The 24,272-nt window shown below is 39.0% G+C and overlaps 1 protein-coding gene across 6 annotated transcripts in view; it reads left to right on the top strand.

Moving 5' to 3' along the window:
- schip1 (schwannomin interacting protein 1) overlaps positions 1–23,751 on the top strand; it is a 272,051-nt gene extending 248,300 nt beyond the window's left edge. For all 6 annotated transcript variants that reach the window (XM_088078994.1, XM_042486621.2, XM_088078993.1 and 3 more), the window contains 6 exons: positions 10,843–10,961; positions 13,902–14,019; positions 14,650–14,847; positions 20,527–20,650; positions 21,354–21,447; positions 22,840–23,751. In XM_088078994.1, the coding sequence (XP_087935120.1) occupies positions 10,843–10,961; positions 13,902–14,019; positions 14,650–14,847; positions 20,527–20,650; positions 21,354–21,447; positions 22,840–22,891 (705 nt within the window). In that variant the 3' untranslated portion in view covers positions 22,892–23,751. The remainder of the gene's footprint in view (positions 1–10,842; positions 10,962–13,901; positions 14,020–14,649; positions 14,848–20,526; positions 20,651–21,353; positions 21,448–22,839) is intronic.
- Positions 23,752–24,272: the final 521 nt, after the last annotated feature.

Genomic DNA, 24,272 nt, shown 5'->3' with positions numbered 1-24,272 from the left:
AATCACTCAAGAGAAATAATCATTGCTTGCAGTCCCACACCGTTTAATCATTACACAGTAAAATGTGATCCTCTCTGTTGTTGCACATGAATTATGAGTTCATTTCCACTTGGACATGGTAATGATTTCATAATTTTTATGTGTGTAACCAGTTGCTGGCTTGTGTGAAGTTATGCTCCCCTGCAGTGTGACGCCGCAGCCATATGTGGACATAATTTTCTGTCTGGGCGGTTCTGACAAATATATGAGTCATGGGTCGATAGCGTCTACCAAAGATGAGATCATTACACACCGTGGAGAGCTCAGATTGAAAATGTAAGTCACTGATACAAGGCACAAGCAATCTCTGTGTATCTGAGTGACTTTGTGTGTATAGTATGTGTGTTTGTGTGCCAGACTAATGGTCCATTGTGCTCTGTCAGGGTTTATTTAGCTGGCCGGGGCTCTGGGGCTGCTGGCTTTTGAGTCCAGACTGGGCACTATTTTTACCTTAGCAGGAAGGGAGCACACTGCCTCCTCTGTTACGCGTTTTGCATTTCATTTCGCCTCAAATATGTAGGTTAATCTACATTGTAAGTTAATCTCTCTCTCTCACAAACATACAAAGAATTGTAAGTCGTTCGAGATAAGAGGGTTAGGAAGCTTAAAAGAAAAAATTCAGAAAGGAGTCCTGGGAGAGTAAATATAGACAGAGAGAGATAGTGTCCAGGAGCGGCTCAAGACACAACATGAGTCATCTAAACACTCACACATGGGCATGCTTAACACAAATACATTGCCATAAACGCACTCACACACTGTGGCTCTCCCATGGCTGAGGTGTCTCTTTCTAAACTGGTTGCGAGCAGCTGCTGTCCTCACATCAGGGCGTGAAAACGGAAAAAAAACACCAGTGTGAGTTTCTCCCTCTCCCCTCTCTTTTGCACACTCTGGCTGTGAGAGGCTGCCCTGACCAGAGGGTGGAAGGTAGGGAGGGTCTAAAGGGGCCTTACCTCTGACCATTGTGCTTTCACAGTCCTGTGGGAGAGACAGTGGAGAGAGTAGTGCAGAGAACTGAAAGAGAAACAGTGTCACAACATGTAAGAGAAAGATGAGAAAAAGCCACCAGTAGAGGAGTAGATTTTTTCTGTCTGTCAGAGCATTGCAGGGGTGCGTTGGCTGGGAATATGATGCGTAGTGACTGGACTCAACCTCAGCAGCTGGCCAGGACAAACTTACTGACTGGGGAGTAGAGAGGAAAAGACAGGAAGACAAGGAGGGTAGGGAGGATGAGGGAGGCGCTGGACAATATGGATGGATGTGGTGGAGTGGATGATGTCATCAGGCAAACATCCAGCCTCTACCTCAGTGATGACTACAAAGAGGTAAAGGACCATGTCGTGTCTGATTCCATTCAGTTTATTCAAACTAATACATGCTGAGAGCTGCTGGAAAAATCAGTGTGGTCAGTGGAAGTGGAATATTTTAGGTCATATATGTGAAAATGTTGATGGTGAACACACACACAGACACAGCTACATTTGTTCCACATTTAAGGAAATACACTTAGTCCCTTTTTTGCCAGGAGATAGGCTGTTGGTGAATGTTGGGCTGTTGGTGAGTATCTGTAGCCCTAGTTTTTGCAGTGTGTCCTGCACTTATTGGCTTTTTTTTCTTTTTTTGTAGATTCAAATGTTGAATCTTGGCGGTCAGTGTCAAATAGCTAAAGTCAAGAGGGCATGAGATAGATGCAAACTTTACATTAGGTAAGATTAATTTTTTGCCATTCAGCTCTTTAGCAGAGAGGGATCGTAATCGTCTGTGTTATTGTTGGTAAAGATTCTTAGTCATCCAGTTCATGGTAATTCCAAGTTCTACATTGTAGGCAACTGGAGTTGCTTGAGTTTCTTGAAAATGTTTCACCTCTCATTTAAGAGGCTTCATCAGTTCTGAACTGAAGTAGAGCATCAGGTTGTGTTGTGAATGTGCTAACTGGCTAACTTGCGTCTTGAATCATCCAATTGGTCTTTCAGTTTCCCAATGTAAATGACAAATGTAGATTACCACTGCCCGCTGGTATGGACAGTTATTTCCTCTTACGCGAGGGCAGAACATTTTGGCTGCAGCTTTTGCTGCATGTTCAAGTGCAACTTTTAAGTCAAGATACAGGCAAGTTGGCCTTCGTCACCTCTAGTTCTTTGATGGTGGTTGAGAGTGTCTGGGCCTTTAGATGAGATGATTGATACCTCTCTCTTGTCTGTGTCTTGTGAAGCTACAGTAGGCTGCCGGTTAATGTAGCTTGGTACAAATACTCAAAGCAGTGGGGAACAGCTAGCCAGACTTTTCAGAGATCACAAAATTTGTCTACCAGCAATTCTAGAGCTCATTAGTTCATAGAGATTGTTCAGTGCATATTGAAGGCGTATTTTTCTCCTTTGGGTAGAGTCAGAGGCTTTTATGCTGTTAAGCAAAGCTAACTGACCAAAAACTGAATAGAAAGATATGAGAGTGATATCAATCTTCTCATTTACCACAAGAAATCAAATAAGCATATTTCTAAATATTTCTTTAAAAGGGTTTCAAGTGTCATGTGCAGCCGTATGTGGTACATCCCCAAGACTGAGGCTGACGTAATGCTTGAAATTTGGGTTTTAAAGCTCTTAGATATTTGGAGCAAAGCGATGACATAATGTTGTGAGTAACCAGGCTTTTATCCTTAAATCTGCAGCAGTCTTTGGGAAAAAAAAACAGATTCCTCTGCTGAATCTTATCCCACAAATCCACAGTCTGGTCTTCTTGCAAAGAGAAAGCTCAAATGTCACTTGGAGATCCATTGTGCTGTCTGAACATACTTCATGCTCCCCTTTTCTCCTCCCTCCCTTTGTCATTCCTCCTCTTTTTTTTATCCCACCATAGCCCTCCCCCACCCCTTTTACCAACACACACACACTAATGTTTAGCCCTCTACCCCTTGCTGAGTTTTTCTCCTCCGATCTGAGTGACAGGAGCAGCCTTGTACTGACCTGAGGCTGAACTGCATGAGGGGTCAGAGGTCAGGTACCTTATCTGGGATGGAATGTTGCACTGCTCAGGCAGACGGGGCTCAGATAGCATGAAAAGAGAAGACCGTCTTGCACATACATATAGATTTTAGCCTCCAAACACAGGCTTTAAATTTTAAGCGTGTGTACTTCAAGGAATAGTTGGACGTATACTTTTTTTAGTGCTAAGATAAGCTCACCTGCTCCTGTCTGTAGCTACATAAGGCAAGAAAACACATATGTTTATTCGTCCAACTGTTTAACCCTTTGAAACCTGGGCACATTGGATTGATTTTTTTCAAATACATAGAAAGTGGGCAATGAGCAATTTAAGAAGAAATTAACCAAAAATGAAAATGAGCAAAAACTACAACAAAATTATTTGAAAATCAGTTTAAAAAAAAATTATAACAATAATGAGGAAATAAAAAAAGACACAAATGAAAAAAACAAAATACAATAATGACCTGATGACTGTGCTTAAATAACATATAAAATTTAATAAAATTATTTTTAAATATAAAACTATGATAATTACAAAAATACTTTTCTGGGCATTTTACCTTAGCTTTTTTTTTTTTTAAATAAATTTCTAAATCTACTAATTTTTGGCAACATTTCTTGCCAAGGTGGTCATTGCTTTTTTTTCCCCATGTTTTCAAAAGAAACTCAAACTAATTTGCACAGAGTTCAAAGGTTTAAATACTTGTGACAGCTGTCTTTCTTGTTGTGTCAGTCCAGGTTCCAAAGGCTTAAATAAATAAACTTTAACTCCAGACTAGTAGTTTTAGTCACAATCAAAACCTGCAAGAACATCTGTGTGACCTGAGAAGCTATTCAGCACAGTCAAAACACACACACACACACACACACACACACACACACACACACACACACACACACACACACACACACGGAAGACACAGTGACCCTGTATCTGTTTGTAGAGCTGTGAGCTCAGCAGCAGCTCGCTGTCAGGCCTGGAAAATATATCAGAGTGATGCTTTCCCAAGTCTTCCCAACACACACATAGTGCTTTTAACTGCTGCTTCACTTAAAAAAGACGCATAGCCCAGACTTTAACAGTGGGCTCTTGTGTCCAACCAGGGAGTGATGTATCAGCCGGTGAAGAGCCTCCATTGTGAAGTAAAAGGGCTTACAGAGGAGTGTAGGAAAATGGAAGAAAGAAGTATTAATAAATGAAGAGGTGACATGTTTTAAAGGACCTGTTGTTTTAGTTTAGGATGAAAATCTGTAGGCCTGCAGAGACGCACACATCCACATTTTTACACATCTCAGAACTTAACCCCCTAAACAATTTCTTGCCACAGGAGCCTGCAATTCAGGGAAGGATGCTCTTTGTTAGCGCAGAAAATTAAATTCATCTCGCTCCTCCAATAAAGATTTTCAGGGAAGATTTGAGGGCACAAAACAAGCACCCTGACGTCCATTGCCAGGGCTAAATTGCCCTCTGGGTCTGTCGGATGAATGGTTGTAGTGCAGAGTGGAGGAGAAAATGTCTTTGTCAATGAGGGTTTTTCAGTAGAGGAAATTGCTTGGTGCATTTTAGGGAAAACACAAATTAGCCCAATTGTGTTTCACCAAATCTAATTTGGAAGGGGACGGCTATGAGGCTCAAGGCCAGGAAATGAGGGAGGTGGTTAGGCCTGTCACTCTCTCTCTCTCTCTCTCTCTCTCTCTCTCTCTATCTCTCCCCCACATGCACTTAAAATGTTTTTAAAATGGACCAATTTTCCATGTCATCATCATGTGGATACTTGATGTCATTTCAAGATTTGTTAAGACTATAAGAAGCTTGGCTGGTAAAATTACACAGAAAAGCACAAATGGGGTTAGAATGAAGTAGAATTCATGTTCATTTGAGTGAATGAGTCAGTTAAAGGAGCCTGAAGTTTTCGGGCCGTGACATGCAAGGTTTGCATTTCATTCACCCTAAACTGAAATTGAAAAGTCAAACCTGGAAGAGGAGCAACAGGCAAACACGGAAACTGTGAACATGTTGGGATTTGATTGCTTCTTCCGTTAAAGAGGTTCTGAGAGCTCATTTATTTACTTCCAAGGGAGGAAGTACTTTTTGAAGTTTTTATGAAATTTAAAAAGACAAGATAAGAAAGAAGATGAGCCATTGGTATGCAAGATAAAAGAAGATGTGTAGAAAGGGAAGAGGCAGCATGTATTTACCTCCACCCCTCAGTGGCATATTTAGCACCTTTGTGAATGGTTTAAGGGGCTTCCATGATGACTGCCTTACCACACACACACACACACACACACACACACACACACACATACACAAGCACACCACACACACATACTGTATGACAGATGGGCTGCTCTACAAACCACTTCATATTTCTTTTTACTTTTATCAGTTACTGCTGCTGCCCTTACAAAGTGTGTATTGTTGTGTGCAGTGTTCACAAAATCTGGACTTACTACTTAAAGTATTGCATTTCTATGTCACTGTTATTCCAGTTCTTTGTTGTTGGTAGTCTTTATGATTATTTGGTTCACCCAAACATTTCCTATATTATCACTATTCTCCTGGTCATCAGTCACTTGAATGCACTGTCATCCGTCATTGCGACTTCTGACAGCTGTCAGTGAGCTGTCATCTGTTTGCAGCTCGGTCGATGTGACCTATCCTTCATTGGGCAGAGGTTTGTGGGTCAGAATAGAAAGAAAAGCATGCTGGTTTCCTTATTGCAAAAGGACATGTAATAGGACATCCTGATATTTTTGGCATACTGCATTTGACATGTATTGGGATATACTAAAACCTTTTTTCTGGCATAGTAAATGAAAGGTATGGGTATTGGCAGAGATGGATGATGTCTATATAAAGACAGGAAGTTGTGTTTTCAGGCAAGAGTGCAATGCAGGTGCACGCTAATCCAGCTGCAGACCAGCGCTAACTTTTTCAGAATTATCAGGAAATTAATTTGCTCTTTTGAGTATAGTTTGTTATTTTTCCAGCAAAAATGCTAACATTTGCTTGTTCAGTGTAAGGATTTACTCCTTTTCTCTCTTTTTTTAAAAAAAATTAAAAACTGTAAACTGAATACTTTTGGTCTTTAGGTGTTTTTCAGACAAAACAAGACATTTAAGTATGTCACCTATGAAGATAAACTGGTTTCTGACAGTTCATAGACTAAATTATTGATCAGTTAATCATGAAAAATTTTTAAAAGTTGAATCAATAATGGAAATAAGTCAGTTACAGCCCTAGTGTGATTAACCAGTTACCAATCTTATCAATGATAGAAACAACACATTTTTCTTTCTCACATAACTTAAAGTGGTAGAACAAGCATGAATATGTTTATAATGAGCGCTGTGTTTAATCTTGCTCTTCTGAGTGCATGTTGTTAGTAGCCTTGTGTACAAGTGTGTGTTGTTTATATCATATAAATCACAAACACTATCCATAGATAGGTCTACATTAGTTTGTCCTTGTGGGCTGATGAGCCAGTGCACAGCAGTGCTGTTCACTTCACATCACTGCAGGAGCATATGCTCTGTGTCACGCCTCATATATTCAAGCAACTCTTATGTCTCATCACTGGACATAAAATTCAAAAAAGAATTGTCTTATACTGTTCATGGCCTAATTTAAACTGATTTTATTATGGTAGTTGAAAAATTGAATTTAATCTTATGTAAAAAGCCCTTTATAAGAAATAACAAATTTGCCTTAAAAGGCTTTACAACAAATGACATCCCTCTGGCCTTGAACAATCACAGCAGATAAGAAAACTTTACAGGGAAAAAAATGGTAGAAAAGCATTTTTTCAAATTTTGATTTGGTTAGTGAAGTTGTTGATTTGTTCAAGTAGTTAAGAAATAAATTAGTGTGTTCATGATACCTTGGATTTGTGAAGAAAACTGTTTCCCTCATGCCTCCAAAGAAAACAGCAAACACATTGATTTGTTGATTGATTATATTGCAGGAGCTGTGTGAGGGTTTGTTACATGATTTGATATTGTTTGCGGTTTGTTAAAACCAATCAATAAAAAAATAAATATGTTTGCCATTTTCCATGGAGACATGCAAGAAAACAAAGTTTTCTTCACGTACTGATTTACAAATGTCATTTTGTGTGTGAAGTATATTAACAAGTAATGATCAGTGGCTGGAGATGTAGCACTGAACCCTTAACCCATCTCCAAGTTTAGTTACCAGAGAGTCTTTTAAAATTAACTTTTTTATTTGGAGGGGGCTGAGTAAAATAAACAGCTGTATGTTTTCACATCAGCACCTAGCTCTCCAGCAGGAGGTGTGTGTGGTCCTGCATTCACAAACTGTTTTGAAACCGAGCTGTAAAGTTTATAGCGATGGTGTTTGATTACTCACTGTTCTGATGCAAAACATCCCCTGCACCCTTCTGCATGTGTCACACTTCTCGTTTTTTCCTCAGCCCTCACTTCTTTAGGGGGGCAAAAGGTTAACAATGCTCACTGAACCTGCTGCTGCAGGTTTTCTTTTTTCTTTTCTTTTTCTGGAGCACCTGTTCTGTGGTGTAATGTGACTGACAGCATGTCAGTTGCGTTGAATGAGTGATGTACATAAATGTGTGTCTGCCCTGCACTGTACCACATAGACGGCTGTTGCTCCGCTGAATCAATGAATTGAAATTCTCAAGTACGTTCATTTGACTCCCCAAGCTATCTTAACACGCAAACACACACACACACACACACACACGAGCAGTGCCAGGTCCAGTCCTCTAAGTGCCAGTGTGTGTGTGTGTGTGGGTGTGTGTGTGTGTGTGTGGTGTGTGTGTGTGTGTTTATGTGCTAGCATTGCCAAGTGCGTCTTGTGGGCTCTTGTGTGGAGTGGGATTATGTTAATTTGTCCTTGGTGGAGGCACTCTCACCAACGCCTGCACACAATTGTCAGGAGAGACAAACAGAGAGAGGGGAAAGGAGGGAGCAAAGGAGTTGAGAGAAAGAATGGAAGAGAGGTGAAGCCACGATAAGCAATTTGGAGAGGGAAGAAGAGAATGAAGAGCAGAGAGGTAGAGGAGAATAGGAGAGGCCTGAGGCTGATGGAAAGAAGTGGAGATGGAAGGAAATGTGTGGAATCAGGGATAATTGAGGAAGAAAGAGAGAGAGACAAACGTCTGGTGAGGCTGAATCAGGTGGGTAAAGAAAGCATGAGGAAGAGAGATAGATGAGAAAGGTGGAAGATTTGAGGGGGAGTAAGTAGAGAGAGATGATAATGAGAAACAGGTTCAAAGAGGAAGGATTGTTCACCATCTTTTCACCTTGATCCTACTCTTCTTTTTTTGTCATTTTGCCTTTATTCTGTGGTGAAAATGGAGGTGCAGACCAGAAATATGGGGCAGAGAAAGACAGAGAAGAGAGTCCGTGGCCACAGATGTGGTTACATGCTATACATCTTAACAATTTGGCCACAAGACACCCCTCATCAGATTTTTTATTATTTATCTATTTTAACCCGAAAGGGCCTTCCAAGGTATAACAAAATAATGTTTAAGATTGCAAGATGGTTAAAAAGTTAAAAGAAAGATGTAGTTTTGATCCCAATTCAACATTTATTTTGCTGTTACTGATACAGTAACTGTATGTATTGTTAAATTATATTGGTTGGGTTAGGTTTTATTATTATGTGGATGTGAACAAACTACAGTAACGTGCAAGATGTGTTACAGTTGTGGCTGCACCACAAAGCTTTCTTTATTTTTCAGTTCACTTGTAGGCCTATTTAAAGTTAAAGAACATCAAATGTTAAAAAATAAATGTCAGACTTAATGTTAATGACTGCATGATGTTCTTAAGTTACAACAAGTGTTAGGTTAATTCAGTTGCATAATGTATAATCATTTGCTCAGCCTGTATAACATGGGCATATATGCATCGCGCTGGGTTCTGCAGGTTAAACAGATACTGGATGATCACATGTAACAGCATTATCTGGTTGAAACTAACTGTTTAAAAGAGGCTGAAAGGTCAGTATATACAGAAGTGGCAGAGCAAAAGTACAGGCAGGCTATCTGTAATTTTAGAGTGAATAACACCAGAATCCCCTAAGGTCATTGGAAGGTATAAAGGAAAGAAAACAGAGGATCTGTAACCTTTGTTATGACAACTGCTTTGGAGACAAGTATCATGTTTTGTTTGAATAAAAAAATACAAGTGTAATAAACTATAGAGAAGGGTTCCTGACAAAGTATTATGTCAGCTGCCCATCTGTGTTTAAATTAATTCTGTTACTACAATCAGATAAGCCAAAAGTTATCTGTGAATAAGTTGCTTTTTTGAAGAACTTCCTGCCCGTGTTGAAGTAATATTTGTTGTATTTTGACCATGCCGTGTGCTATGGCTTTGTATCGTTTTGTTATTATTATATGTTTTATGCTCCATACCATGTCATTATGGTCATGAGCCGTATAAATAAATGAAATTAAATGAAAAAACATCAGCAATATAAAAGGCATAGTTCAAAAGTGATATCATTCAATTATCATACATTTTTCTTAAGTTGATTGATGACATGTAGGTTTTGTTTCTACATTGAGGGGTAGTACACATATAAAACAAGGGTTTTGGGCGTCCTCATCCAGAAAATCTGTCAAACACTTAATTTCCTTCATTCTGGTGAATTTTTATGCACCAATTTGTGCATCAATTAATGGTGTAAACATCTTTAAGTTTGTCAAAATAAAAGTCCTCCGCTGCTTTCATGTTTTTATTGAGGAGGTCAAATGCAAATGTTCTAAATATTGTGGGGGACCTGTCCCCTGCGTCCCCCCCTGACATCCACTCCTATGCTTTTCTATAAAGATTCACAAGCCAAAAACAGGTTGGGAACTATTGACAAGACCTCCAAACTCTCTTACAGCTCACATCATGTAAAGCATTCTTTTCTGAAACTTTCTAGTCTTCCTGTCCTTCAGGCCTCCTGATTTCTGTTTGAGAGAAGGACGGGTCTCACTGCAGTGCTTAGACTCATTGTGTGTCTTTTGCAGAAAAGTCCTTCTAAAGTCGTGACAAACTGCTTGTGTTCAGCAGTAGCGTGTGCAAAGGGTGCCGCAGAGAATATAACTCCCATTTGGTTAGAAACAGTCTGAGTTGCTCATTAGTTGTTTACACCTTGGTTGGATGTGTCTATCTGCTATCAGCACAGACGAGACATGCTACAGGGACTGGTGTGTGTGAGTGTGTGTGAAGTGCTGCCAAAAATGAAGTTTCACTGAGTTAGGAATTCAGGATTGGGAGGAGGCCAAGCGAGATTGACTCTGGACTTGTGTAATGTTGGGATTCTTGTAGGTTTAAACGTGTGTGAAATGGCTATTACTACTCTTCCTCTGGAGTTTACCATAACTTCAATCCTATGTGAATCCAGTATGAGAAGACCTGTGTGTGTGTTTGTGTGTTTGTGTGCTTGTGGGTGGGTGCTGGAGTGCTCGCTGGTTACTGGTTATTCTCTGAGACAACACCACCACCTGCTTGTGACTTTTGGTAATGTCAGCTTGTAATGATCCCAACAGATGTGTCACACATTTTTTTTCAGCTGAGTCCACACTTTGTATCAGAGCTTGTTAAAATGACACTGAGGCTTTTACTGCAAATTAAGAGGCTGCTATTATTACAATTCTGATCATGATTGGATTGGTAACTTCCATTTGTGCATACAGCAAGTCATGTTGGGGAAAGGGAGCTAGGGTGATATTGCACCTAATGCCTACCAGTCTGACCTGTGATCTCATTGTGAAACTACAACTTAAGTCATTTAAAAGATCATAAAAAAGGTAACCTTGATCATCTTCTGTTCCAGGCCCAAAAGAATGAGAGGGAGTCTATCAGGCAGAAGTTGGCCCTGGGCAGTTTCTTTGACGATGGGCCGGGTATCTACACCAGCTGCAGCAAGAGCGGCAAACCCAGCCTGTCCTCACGGTAAGACCTCTGACATATACAGTACATCCTCTCTCAAACAACAAACATGTGACTGGTGGTTTGTGAGTATTTTGTGTGGTCTTCCAATTCTCAGAAGATGTACTGAAATGGGATCCTACACAAAGATGAGGGCAGAGGTTTACTGTCAAATGTACAAAAGTTTCACAAGTATAAATCAGAAGGTCTACATTTGATTTGAATTTTATTTGAGCTTTCTTTTCATATATGTTAAAAAAAAAAAGATTGGATTAAAAATAAGGATATAATATACAGTAGTTATACACAAATATACAAACAAATCCGAAAAAGGAGTGGGAGAGGTAAAAACATGTTAAATCCCACCCCTTCTCCATCAGTTATTGAAAAATAAAATGCTTTGTTTTCATTATATACAAATTTCTATACAATATTCTATGTGCAACATATTAACATTGTTATTTAGAAGGAAAAAAAAAGTGCACCCATGACATTTGCTATCATGGGTACCAGTAAAGACGGACCAAACGTGGAAGAAGAGAATGACAGGAAGTAGACAGGACTTATGTAGCATGAATGAGCCACTCATAGTCAGCACTTGTGGCTCTCACTTCCCAAAAGACACACACACACACACACACACACACACACACACACGCGCACACACACACACACACACAGACACTACTACCACCTCCTACACTGTGCCTTACTGGAACTAAATGTTCTGTAAAGACTCAAGTGCTTTTTGTATTCTTGTGATTTGAATCACGTGGATTTCTCAGTGGTGCTGCAATGACTGATTGTGATACATGATGCCTCAAGATGACAGCAATTTATGACAATATGATTCGCTTGTCTGGGGAGCCTGACTGATACTGGATTTTTGAGCTCATAACACTATCAATATTTGAGAATTTTACAATCAGATACATCCGCCAATAGCATTTTATTTTTTATGGGTTTTTTTTATAAGGTTCCGTTAAATATGAAAAGAATTTTGGAAAAAGTAACCTCTGCACTTATGTGATATGCATGCATTACAATAATGTACACATATTGGTGTCAGTGCACATGTTAGAATGGCTCAACTTAGTCAATAAATGGTTAAATCATTCCCCTTTATTAATAAACACAGGGTAATGTAAGCTGTGTTATGTTAACAGTTATCTCTGCCAAAGTGTGTGACTCTGTCCAGGGGCAGCAGTACTGTCATGATAAACAGAGTGAGATAGCGGGGAAAGGCGGGGCTGAGCGGGTCAATATGCTGATTGCAGCTTCACTAAAAGTCGATTTTACCTTTTTCAAATTGTCAAATTGCGGTAAAGTTGCAGTGTTGGGAGAAAATTGCATGGTCGCACAGAATTCACAGGGATTAACTGAATTTGCATTAATTGTTGCAATCCCAACATTGCAAAAGCCCAGATTCTTATACTCTGTAACCCACATATATACTTAAGTGTGACAATTTTCACTGCTCTCTCATACTTCTGCATGTAATGGTGATGTTCTTTTTGAATGGCCTTAAACATATCTTTGGGATTTCTGCACCACAATGTCTTTCAATTTATCCGCTGACATATTCCCCAATTTCAATGCTAATATATATGCAAGTTCATATCGGCAGATAGGCAGACTCGAAACTGTAGAGCAGGGGTCATCAAGTACATTTGTCCAAGGGGCAGAATTTTTCTCAGCAGACACTTAGAGCCAGATGCTCTCGTAAAATAAAATAAAATTAATGTTGTATCCTAAGTAATATTTTACTATTTGATATATTAATATTCCTTCCAAATATATGTTATTTTTTAGCCTTTGTCACTGTTAACAGACTCATATTACCTGTACTGCAGCAAGCCACTAGGGAGCGATAGTGATATTTTAGGCTTCATATTTGTGAGGCTGTCAAGCTGTCACATGCAGTGTAGTTTGTGGAGAACACTGACAGGAGAAAGGCCTTCTGAATATATTTCAAGCATGAAAATGGCACTCTCGAAGAGCTTTAAGTGGAAAGTTATACAGAAAACTGCAGCTTTAATGAAGAATGAACTGATAAGTATGTATTCATAGTGCCAACTTTTAGAAATGCTGTACCTGTGTGCCTCATTTGCAACGACACTGTCGCTGTCGCTACAGAATATAATCTGAGGCATCACCACAACACAAAGCATGCAAGCTTCAAGGAGTCATATCCTCACAAGGCTATTCCTGAATTCAGTTATATTCTGGGGGCTGGATGGAAAGCTCTGGCGGGCTGGGTGTGGCCCGCGGGCCGTCAGTTGACGTTCACTGCTGTAGAGGCATCACGTTATATCAGCTGCTAGTCGTCAGACAAAAATTCAAGTTAGAGGTTTTTCAACCACTCAGGTCCTATTTTTATTGGGACTGATTGGATCTTTGCTGTTTAATCAATCAGCTCTGTTTGTAATTACTGCATTGAATAAGCAGATTATTGATCCACAGTGGACCGGATCAACACCTAGTGATATTCTGCAATTCCGTTGCACAAAAACAACCTCACCAGTTCCAGGCAGATTGACTCAGACCTACCGGAGGCTTCCTGGATCGATCCATATTGAAGACAAGAGGGGAGATGATTAAAGACACAAGCTCTCTTTAATTCTATCCTCAGCTGGCGCTTTGCTCTGGTGGTGAAGGCAGCTAGCTTCTGTTTAAATCTACTCTCCCATTTTTCTTCATTTTTGTGCACTTTTTCTCATTTTAACACATAGTGTACACAGCTTAGTGGATATCACAGCACTCCAAAGCCAAAGCACTTTGTTGAACTTATCATAGGTCATTTGTATTAGCAGCAGTGCTGTTGACATTGCTGTCTCTTTGGCCCTGGTCCGAGTCAATTACTGTAGAAAGAGCAAACATTGAACTGATGTGACTCTTATCTGCATTATGCTAATGTTAACATGTCAGCCCCTGATTGTAATCTATCTCTGTCTCTCCCCGCAGGCTGCAGAGTGGGATGAACCTACAGATCTGTTTTGTCAATGACAGTGGCAGCGACAAGGACAGCGATGCAGATGACAGCAAGACAGAGACCAGTCTGGACACACCTCTGTCCCCCATGGTATGCAGTGATGTCCACATGTGCATTTGGAAGCCCGTGCAGAGTTATTCTAAAGATTGAAAGACAAATCTTGGAATCAGTACAAAATGTGTATTATGATATACAGGGTTGATGGTGTGAAAGTGTCACATTGTAAAGACCTGATTGTGTCAAAGCGAGATTGAGGCAGAATGAAAGCAATGAAATGAGGGTGATATTCATTATGAATCAGAGAGATAGCCGGCGGTTTCGTCACTCTAGGAATGTCTTTGTTCACGTTTTCTGGCCTGTTAACCAATTCACGGGCATCAAATGAGAGGTGAATTGGAATGTGCTCGCCATGACCACGGATGGCTGGCCACATTAACCTCCCGTCAGCTTGAGAAACATTTAGCAGAAAGAGAGGGAGAAGAGAGAATTATCATCTCTTGACATGTTCATCCACACTCTCCTCACATAACATTTGATATACATTGACGCTCCTGTCAGCGTGTAAAATCTACATGCCAAAATGCCAAAATACATAAATATTAATCCTCTGACCTTTTGTCTTCTCTCCCTTCCTCATTTCCTATGCTGTTCCTACTTTTTTCCACCTTGCCGTACTTGTCCTCTCTCCCTCTTCCTTCTTGCACCACATACTCCCTGCAGTCCAAGCAGAGTTCGTCCTACTCAGACAGAGACACCACAGAGGACGACTCTGAGTCTCTGGAGGACATGGACTTTCTGAGTCGACAGAAGAAGCTGCAGGCAGAGGCGAAGTTGGCCTTGGCTATGGCCAAACCCATGGCCAAGATGCAGGTGGAGGTGGAGAAACAGAATCGCAAGAAGTCACCAGTGGCCGACCTGGTCAGTACCAGAATTTTACAGTTTTATATCAAATATGTGTCTAATATTCTGTATGAATCCTATTCTTTGACTTTACAGAATTTATGTAAATGTAATGGCCTGGGCCAAGAGTTATACTTCTGTACAGAAAAAGTATGCAGTTACAGCAGAAAATTGATACACAGGGACCAAGAGATCCACTGATTTATAGGACATATACAACAAGAAAAGAGTTACTCCAACAAAAGACAAAGGCCTAACTGTAGTTTCAAGCCTTTGGTTTTACTTAAAATTAGTATTTTAAGCTTTCAAGCTTGTTCCCCTTGACCCCAAGTGGCCAAAAAAAAAATAATGCCGGTTTAAAGCCATCATCATCTTATAGTATGTCTGCTAATGGCGAAAAGCTTTTTTACTCTGTTCAAACATTTTAATGTTTTGTATATTGACCAGATGTTATTTTCCTGTTCAAAGAGTGTAGGCCTTTGAGATCATCAGCCTAGTTGATGCAACTGAGAAATCAGCTTACTTGCATCAATTTGGTATTTAATAAGCAGATTTTGAAATGATCCTCTGAGAAATCATAAGCTCCAGTGGGCAGGATTTAGGATAATGTATCGGCAGCAATGGAATATAATAAGTATGTTTTTTTAAGTGTTTAATCACCTGAAAAAAAGAATCATCGTGTTTTTGTTACCTAGAATGAGTCATTTATATCTACATAGGGAGCGGGTACCTGTCTATGGAGTCCACCATGTTGCTCTGCCACATTTTAACAGTAGCCCAGAACATAGAAATCAAACACTGGCTTTAGATAGGGCCATTTATGTTTTTACATCTGCTACCATAGTTAGCAGCCCCTTGCGACGAGTAGCATAGGAAAGACACCAATTTTCTATGTGAAAGTGATTAATTTGTGTTTTTAGACATTTTAATCACTGGATCCATTTGTTTTGGAGATGAAGAGACCTCAGCAGATAATGCGGCTCTCTGTAAAATCCTCCTGAACATCTGGAAGAGAGAAAAGCTTAGCACACATAAACAGGTGCTAGGCAAACAGCCTGTCTGCAGGCCAAACTGTGTCAGAAAAAACTTTTCTTTTTTTTTAAACGTGAAACTGTTTTATTCAGTGTTTCCACCAGCTGTATTCACCGTATTCATTAGTTTTATAAAGGAAGAGACCTCAGCGGATGACTCTGCTCTGGGTAAAAACTTCCCAAACAATAAACGCTTAATACAGCTAAATCCTACACAATGTTCCTGTAAAGATGAGTAATAGCTGCAAAAGTGCAGCAGAGAGCCACCAGATATAATATACAACAATACATGCAGTATAACCTTTTAGAGCAAAATGTCAGACATATCATAGTTAACATGCGTCATGTGACATTCAATTATGTACATCATTTGGTCCATTAGTCAAAGTGTGTGAGGGTGGATGGGTGGGTTGTGTGTCAGTAATATGTGAGTATTAAATGAGAGCTCAATGAACAAATGTATGTTATGATGATGTCACAGGAAGCCTCCCCCAACTGTTCCTCTGCCCCCATTTAGAGGATGGAAAGTGATGACGACCCTGCTCATCATTATTTCATCCGTTTTTATCTGCCTCACTGCCTCCTCTGGAACACATACACACGTATCCACTCACACACCCTCAATGTCAGACTTATACACACTATATTTCCTCCCAGACTTGCAGGCAGAGCCACTTTACTTATTCAGAGAAGAGAGGGGCAGCTCTGCCGGGTCTATCTATAATTCATATGCCGGAAAGCATTGATTTGGATGTTTAGGGATGTAGCAGTGCTCAGCAGTCAGAAGACATCACTGTCACATCCGGACTGAACACACAGTGAATATTAAGATGTATTAAGGCTACAGCTGCCTGCCATGTCCACAACACCAGAGATCTATAAAAATGAAGATGTGATAAATGCTCACCCGAGAACAGTGGTCCCTAACATGGGGGTACTTCTGCAGGTGCTCGGGTCACATGACAGGATTCTGGAGTAACTCAACATAAACAAAACAGTAGAAATTATGAATTGATGGAGAAAAAATCTATACCTGTTCAAATAGGATTAAAAAGCGTAGCGTGATGCTGGCCTTTACTTTCCACCAACCTGTGTCAATGGTAACACATTGAAGCCATGCCACAGGAATCATGTGAAATAGTGAGCTAACAGCAGAGGATAAATGGTTATGGTTAACATTTTAAATAATTAGTCAAAGTTGATGGAAATATTAACCCAAAATTAATGAAATAGTTAACTAAAAGAAATCCGTACACGGTTGAAATCTATAGCTAGAAGTTATGGATTAAGGGTTAAAATAAATATCAAATATAAAAATTAAAGATAAAAAAAAGTTATAATAAATAATTAGCTAAAAATAACAAATTAACAATTGACATAATTTTGTAAAATGGAAAATTGGTTAAAACAGTTCCCTAAAAATAATTTATGAATGGTTAAAACAATTATCAAAAAAATATGGATAAATGTTTAAAAGTGTTAGCTAAAAATACAATATAAACAGTGAAGATAGTTAGCTAAAAAGAATATATAAATCTTTATAGCACTTGATCTAAAATAATGGATAAATAATAAAAGAGTTATCTAAAAAATTATGGATAGATGGTTAAAATAGTTTGCAAAAAATAACAGATAAAAAAAATAACAAATGGTTAAAACTGTTAGCTAAAAATTATAGATAAATGACTCAAACAATTTAATAAAAAAATTACATAAATTGTTGTAATAGTTAATAAAAAATGGAGGGTTAAAACATAGCTAAAAAATGTCTAAATTGGTAAAATAGTTAGATTAAAAAAAGGCGTAAATGACTAAAATGGCTAGCTGGAGATACCTGATAAATGTTAAAACATTTAGCTGAAAATAATAGATAAACCGTTGTATTAATTCACTAAAAGTAATAGATGAATAGTAGAAATAAAAAGATAGAAGTAAATGGTTTAGTCAGTATAATTAGTAATAAGCAATGGATAAATAGTTGAGGGATCCAGCCTCTGACCCTCATGGTAAACACTGATTTCTGAATTGTATGAAAAATAGTAACAATATCTCAACACCCACATTCAAATCAGTTAATACATTTGGAATATGATGGGTGGTGGCAATGAAGGGGCACTTCAGTAAAGAGATGATAAAGAGATGAGGCCTTACATCAGACAAAAATGGCCCTGTAGAACAGCTATGCTGCTACACTGCTGCCAATTGGTTTAATTCACTTCCAACTAAACTGGATTGTCCTAGCCACTCATCAAGGACAAACAACTATAATTTGGCTGAGCGGAAAACACTAAAGTCATTGAGAGAAAGAGGGGGAGAGGTTTAGATTCTACTGTAAAACCTCAAGCCTCTCTCTTAACTTTATTCAGAGATAAGTGTTAGTAGTTCCTCAATCTGATATTGAGTAATTACTGGAGGTTCATTTGCTGGTAGGCTATTTAACAAATTTGTAATTCAGAAGTATGATCAATTTGCCACAGAAATTTACAGAGCAGTCATCAGATGGGCACACTGAGTCAGAACTGACACTAATCTAAAACCTTTCCCACACACATCGCCTTTGACATCACAGCTCTCTCTATGTCACTCTTCAGTTGCTGCTTCGTGTGCGTGTCCACTCGCTCGAAACTGAAACTGACACATGGAAGAGCCTCAAGTACGGTTGCATCACTGCCAATGTGAAAGTGAAAGCAGGGTGAGAAACTAGCGAGGAGAGCCAGCCAGACGCCCACGCTCGCAAACACTTAGCGTGTGGCACATGCAAAGAAAGAGCGCTCACATTTTCTCACCTATGGTTTGTGAGGACTGGAGATGAAGTGGGAGGGAGAGAGAAAATGGGTGTTGGAGGGAAATCGAAAGAATGTAGACCGGTTGGATGGGAGTGTTGACAGAGGGAGAGTCTGGCAAACAAAAAAACAAATTATCTGCCCCTTTGTGCCTGAGGAAGCACATGTGATGCTTTGTGATTTTATTGCATGTTGTGGCTACGCTCTGAAGCCGACTGAGAACATTAAGCAACTGCTGGTGGCAATGGCACTCATTAACACCTACACAAAGCCAGCAAAGGGAACTATAATTTAAGGTGATACTGCAAAATAAGAGTGCCTTTTGAAGCTAATTTTGCTCAGGTAGTAGTCAGTACAATAACTAGTACAAATGCAACTCCAAAACTTCCAGGATGCTGCATTATACAGATGCCTTTCATTTTCTGTCATAGGGGAATAATGTGTGATTTCTCATCCTTCACTGTCACTCCACTTTTGACCGTGATCACACAACAGATGACTTAAGAGTTGGGAATTTTAAAAGTTCCATTGAAAAGGGAAATCATGCTCCAGTTTGTACTGTACATCATGGGGGGAAAAGCATTTAGCGGGCTCTCAGGAAGAGCAGCGTCGCTGCTGGCCTCTGCTGGAGAATGAAAACGTCACACAGTCACTGAGGTCATCTGCTGTTTGTTTGTATAAACCTGTTTTTGACCGAACAGTAGTTTCTACTTGGAATCCCCTAACTTTACAGTCTCCCCACAGAGAGTTATAAACACCTTGAAGAAAAAAAGTGATATTCCCTTTTGTTTCATCAGGCATCAAAGCAACAAATGCAAAATGGAGTCGAGGAAGCAGATTAAAGTTGCGCATACTGTCCGTCATTTATAACAGCCAACTCTTTCAGTTGCTGATTTCATTTAACTTGAATGCTCTTATTTTGAGGGCAATTCCTGCCATTGTAAGTTTTGACCAGATTTTAGCTAATTTAGGGCTACAACGAGGAATTGTACTCATAAACAAATAATCTACTGGTTAGTCTTCCTCAGTGATTTGATTAAACTATCACGCTTCATATGTATATATATATATATATATATATATATATATATATATATATATACACACATATATATACACGTGTGTGTGTGTGTGTGTATTAGACACAAGCTGATATCAGCTCGTATTGGGTCGTATATTGGTTTCTTTCTATTGTTATTTGCTCCAGATACGCTACTACAAGTGTTAACATATGTAGCATACACTGCTACATGTAGCTACATGCTACCTGCTAACATCAGGGAAACATATAATTTTGGTTGCCGTTGTTATTCATTTCTTCCCGATTTTGGATCACATTCCTGCTGGAACATGTTGTGTTTATAAGTTTTTATTAGTGAGCTCTCATGATAGAAAGTACCACTTTTTACTGCTACAGTTATTGTCCAGTTATTGTTCAGTACTTCTAAGAGAGAAAATCACACACACCTCACATTTATGAATCTGGCACTAGTGAATGTTTAGCAAATGTGCTTGATAGATAATTTAAAAGATTGATTACCAGAAGTTTTGTTTAGTTTTTTTGTCAACAGATCAACACAGCTGAGTAGTTGTTTAAGAACTCCATATTGTAGATGAAGTGAAAATTAATTCTGATGCTTTATTTAATGATATGACTTATATCTATGAATTTTAGATTACTGTAGGTCCTTGAGTTTGATTTAATATGCATTGTCTTTTTGTGTCAGGAATTAAATTATTTGAAACGAATATCTTCAGAGGAAATTGCATAAATATTTGAAAAACTACAACAGGAACATTTTTTGTGGCTTGTCTCTGAGAAAGCACAATGTCTAAAATGTATTTTTTGCATGTGCCTGCCTTTTTGTGTGTTTTTTCGACAGCTTCCACACATGCCTCACATCAGTGAGTGTCTAATGAAAAGAAGTCTAAAGCCCACCGACTTGAGAGATATGACACTGGGACAGCTCCAGGTTATAGTCAATGACCTGCACTCCCAGATCGAGAGTGAGTTGACCACAAATATGCAGACAGTACAGTACATACACACGTACACAGAGTCACTGGCCTCTACTTTCATTTGCAGAAATGAGCAAGAAAACAAATGGGGAAAAACATGCACATGCATACTGACCCCTACCCTTTCCAGTGGATGTGAAAGTACATGTATATATGTTAGTCAGTTCAAAGAACTGTACCAGTCAACAGTTTCCCCTGAGCATTTACTGTCACAGCACCATACAGATCATTGATCCTGCTACTCGGGAATGAATAATCTCTCATCTAACATTAAACAGCTCCAGAAATCCCCAATGAGTCCAAAATCATGAGCTACTTTTAACTTACAAAGCAGACTTTCCCCACAAAATCTCTTTTGTGAGTGCTTCATATTTTTGCCAAAGCTGAAAGAACAATAGCTGAAACATGTGATATGAGAACAACCACTGATTTGTGGTCTGATGGTCAGTGCTCATTATGTTTTTGTTTGCTTTGTAGGGTCATTTTATGAACCCGTAACGGGGAGATTTTAGGCAGACACATACTTTACAGTATATCATGTAGATTTATGAATATGTGTTATCATCAGCTGTGGTTACGCAGTATCAAAAGTACTAAATATGATGTGGACAAATTCCTGTTTTGTCATAGTGATACTGATACATCTGTAGCCTGGCATGATTTTTTATAATATTCCTCATATTATCTCTAGGTCTGAATGAGGAGCTTGTACAGTTGCTGCTGATTCGGGATGAACTACACATGGAGCAAGATGCCATGCTGGTTGACATAGAGGACCTCACCAGGTGATGAGACACTTATAGACACTAGTCTATATTTTACTTATTGCAAAGAAGTCTTGTAACAAAGACCAAAACCAACCTATATAAACCGAATCACTGTGACGTCACGCCATCAGCAATACTCACATCTGGATAGACAACCAGCAATTGCTTATAGGTGAAAATATGATAAATCGTCAAAGTTGTTTATTTCTGTCAACATTTTCAGTCATAACTTTAATGTTAAACATACCTCGTTAAACACGATGGCCCAACCTGTCTGTCATTAATGCTGTGCTTGTTTCATGTACTGTGTTGCTTTGCTTGCGTCTTTAATAAACCAAATCTACCTGGAAGTTAAGCAATCTACTGCTTTGGACAGAGGCTGCAGCAAAGCATATTTTAGCCACCTTAAAAAGACGCTCCTAAAAAGAAAGTAATGCTTTCTCCATTTTACATTACACACATACCAATTCAGGCATTGGATAACCAGCAATTCCTGTTTTCTAAGTGAACTGAATGTCTGGTGGCTTTGAGATAACAACCCTATTGGAAATCTTTTTTAGGTAGGTCTTTTTTAGGAGGCCAGAAACTGATAAACTGAAGCGCCATTTGCTTCATTATATGTACATGACACAGGGGTATTCTACCTGGTATTTAAACAAGCATTGTTATTTGGTCTATACTTTCTAATATTCCTAACCCGTATGTGGCTTACAGAACCAAGCCCATTAGTTCTTATTCAAGATGTGAATATTTAAAAATAAGTACCAAATGTATAGCCTAGTTACACTTTTTCCCAAGGAGGTTGTCGTTGGACAATGTAGTTTTTCCAGGAGTAATCCACCAACTCATGAAGTTACTAAAAGTTACTAAAATAAAAAACTAGGAATAATTCATATAGCAGACACAGAGCTATATTTTTCATTTGTTTTTTTTATTCCACACATTTCACTTCCACGTCGAAACCTTATGCCTACAATACCCATAATGCAACTCAGAGATTAGGGTGCATTATGCTACCAGCAGCTGATGTAGCTTTGATTTGCTGAAGACATCTGGTAATTGCAACTCCACATCCTCATATTTATTTAAGTCAAAATTCATGGTCTTTAGACCCAAGTGACATCACTTGAGGCAGCTGAGCTCACTCGGGAATCACAAAAAACCTCATAGTAATAGTACTAAAACCCAAGCAGACATTTATATGTGAGTTCCCTTGACCAAATATTACTCAAAAAGGAGTAAATAGTGCATTTGTTAGTGCCAGCTTTTAGATTTATTTTGTGAGTGGGCAGTTAGAGCAGCAGGACAGTGCATTTGTGTCTTTTCGAGGGATTTGTTCACAATAACAAAAATACAGCATATGACCAGACTTTTCCTTGAAGTGAGTGCATGTTCCTTTTCTCTTTGCAGGCATGCTGAGAGCCAGCAGAAACATTTGGCTGAGAGGACCCTATCCAAATAAGATGCCCGTCCTTGCTCCTTCCTGCTCCCCTCTGCCAAGCTAAGCTCCTGCTCCAAACCAGACTTTTCCCTTTTGGCCATTCCACCTCTCCCCTTGTCAATCCGAATCCTGCCCGCTTGTCCCACGTATTTTGCTCCTCGCTACTTCCCCTTTTCCCCATGTCTACCTTCCTGTCCAACCCACTGACTCCAGTGGTAGCAGGAGCACAGAAGAAGGCCACCCTCTTTCATTTGCTTCTGTGGTTTTCTCCCAGCGTTACGGATGAAGGAGCTATTCCTGCTTCCTGGGAGAAGAGGAAACTGATTGTGTGTTGTCATGGATTCTGTCCCCAGCTTCCTGTGCAGTGATCGGCCTTGCTTTGCTATTGTTTCTTTTGAACTTTCTACATTCGCCACTAAATTATAACTGTCAAATGCAAAAATTGTGGGAAAAAATAAAATAATAGTAAAAAATTTAGTAGAAAGTCAGTCATGAGAAAAAAGAAACAGCATTGTATAAAAAACAGATGGAAACTAACTTCTTCAGACCATTTTAAGTTGGACAGTAATTTTAAAGTATTCAAAGTCAACCTGTTTTTATTCTGCACAAATGGTAGTTTTCAACTGAGAAATGTTTATTTGAAGGTGCTAAAAGAGTGTAAAGGAAACATGCCTGCCTTGTAGTGGAGTCGTAGCTTTGGTAATACGTTCACTCTAATTGCTCTTCAACATTTTGTGAATGTTGATTTTCTGACACGAGTCATTTTAAATGAATAAGTGTGTTAATATCGTTTTCATCCTACTGTAATCAGAAACTTTATTTGAGGGAAGAAATGTTTATGTACAGATATGTAAAATAAAGAATAAACTTTGTTTCATATATGTTGGTTTGTTGTGCAATATGTTGAATTGTGTGGCTGCATGTTGCTGCGAGTCACTTGAATTAATTTGCTCTTTGAAATGAGCTTCCTCTTTCTAATGAGCATAGGAAGTGTAATCAGTGGTCGCAACTGCAACAACAATATAAAGCATCACCACATTACACATAGCATGACTCAGTTCCCTCTGTTTCGTTCTGGCCTTATCATGAGAGTTTGTCTCTCACTCTTTCATCTGGGTTGGTATAAGTGCTCTTAAAGGGATTCCATTTAGTTTTGGATAGCCCCTTCAAAGTCATAATTGGGAATTTTTCTTTCACACTGAAAATGACAGTTTGTGGACTTAATATATGATTAATGGTCAGTTGTGGTTCAAGGTATACATGCACAGAAACGAGCAGTTAAGTTTAGTAATGAATGTTATCATGTAAAATATGATTACTATATCCCCTCCACCCCAGTTTCTCTATTTGAAGTTTTGAAAATTAAGCAAGACATAGGCCAGGAAACTCTTGTCAACCCCTC

Source organism: Plectropomus leopardus, chromosome 6 (genome assembly GCF_026936395.1).
Source record: "Plectropomus leopardus strain MGB_pleo_1.0 chromosome 6, ASM2693639v1, whole genome shotgun sequence".
Lineage (NCBI taxonomy): Eukaryota > Metazoa > Chordata > Actinopteri > Perciformes > Serranidae > Plectropomus > Plectropomus leopardus.
Note: the sequence above shows the minus strand (reverse complement) of the source record. Positions and strands in the feature narration are given on the sequence as shown.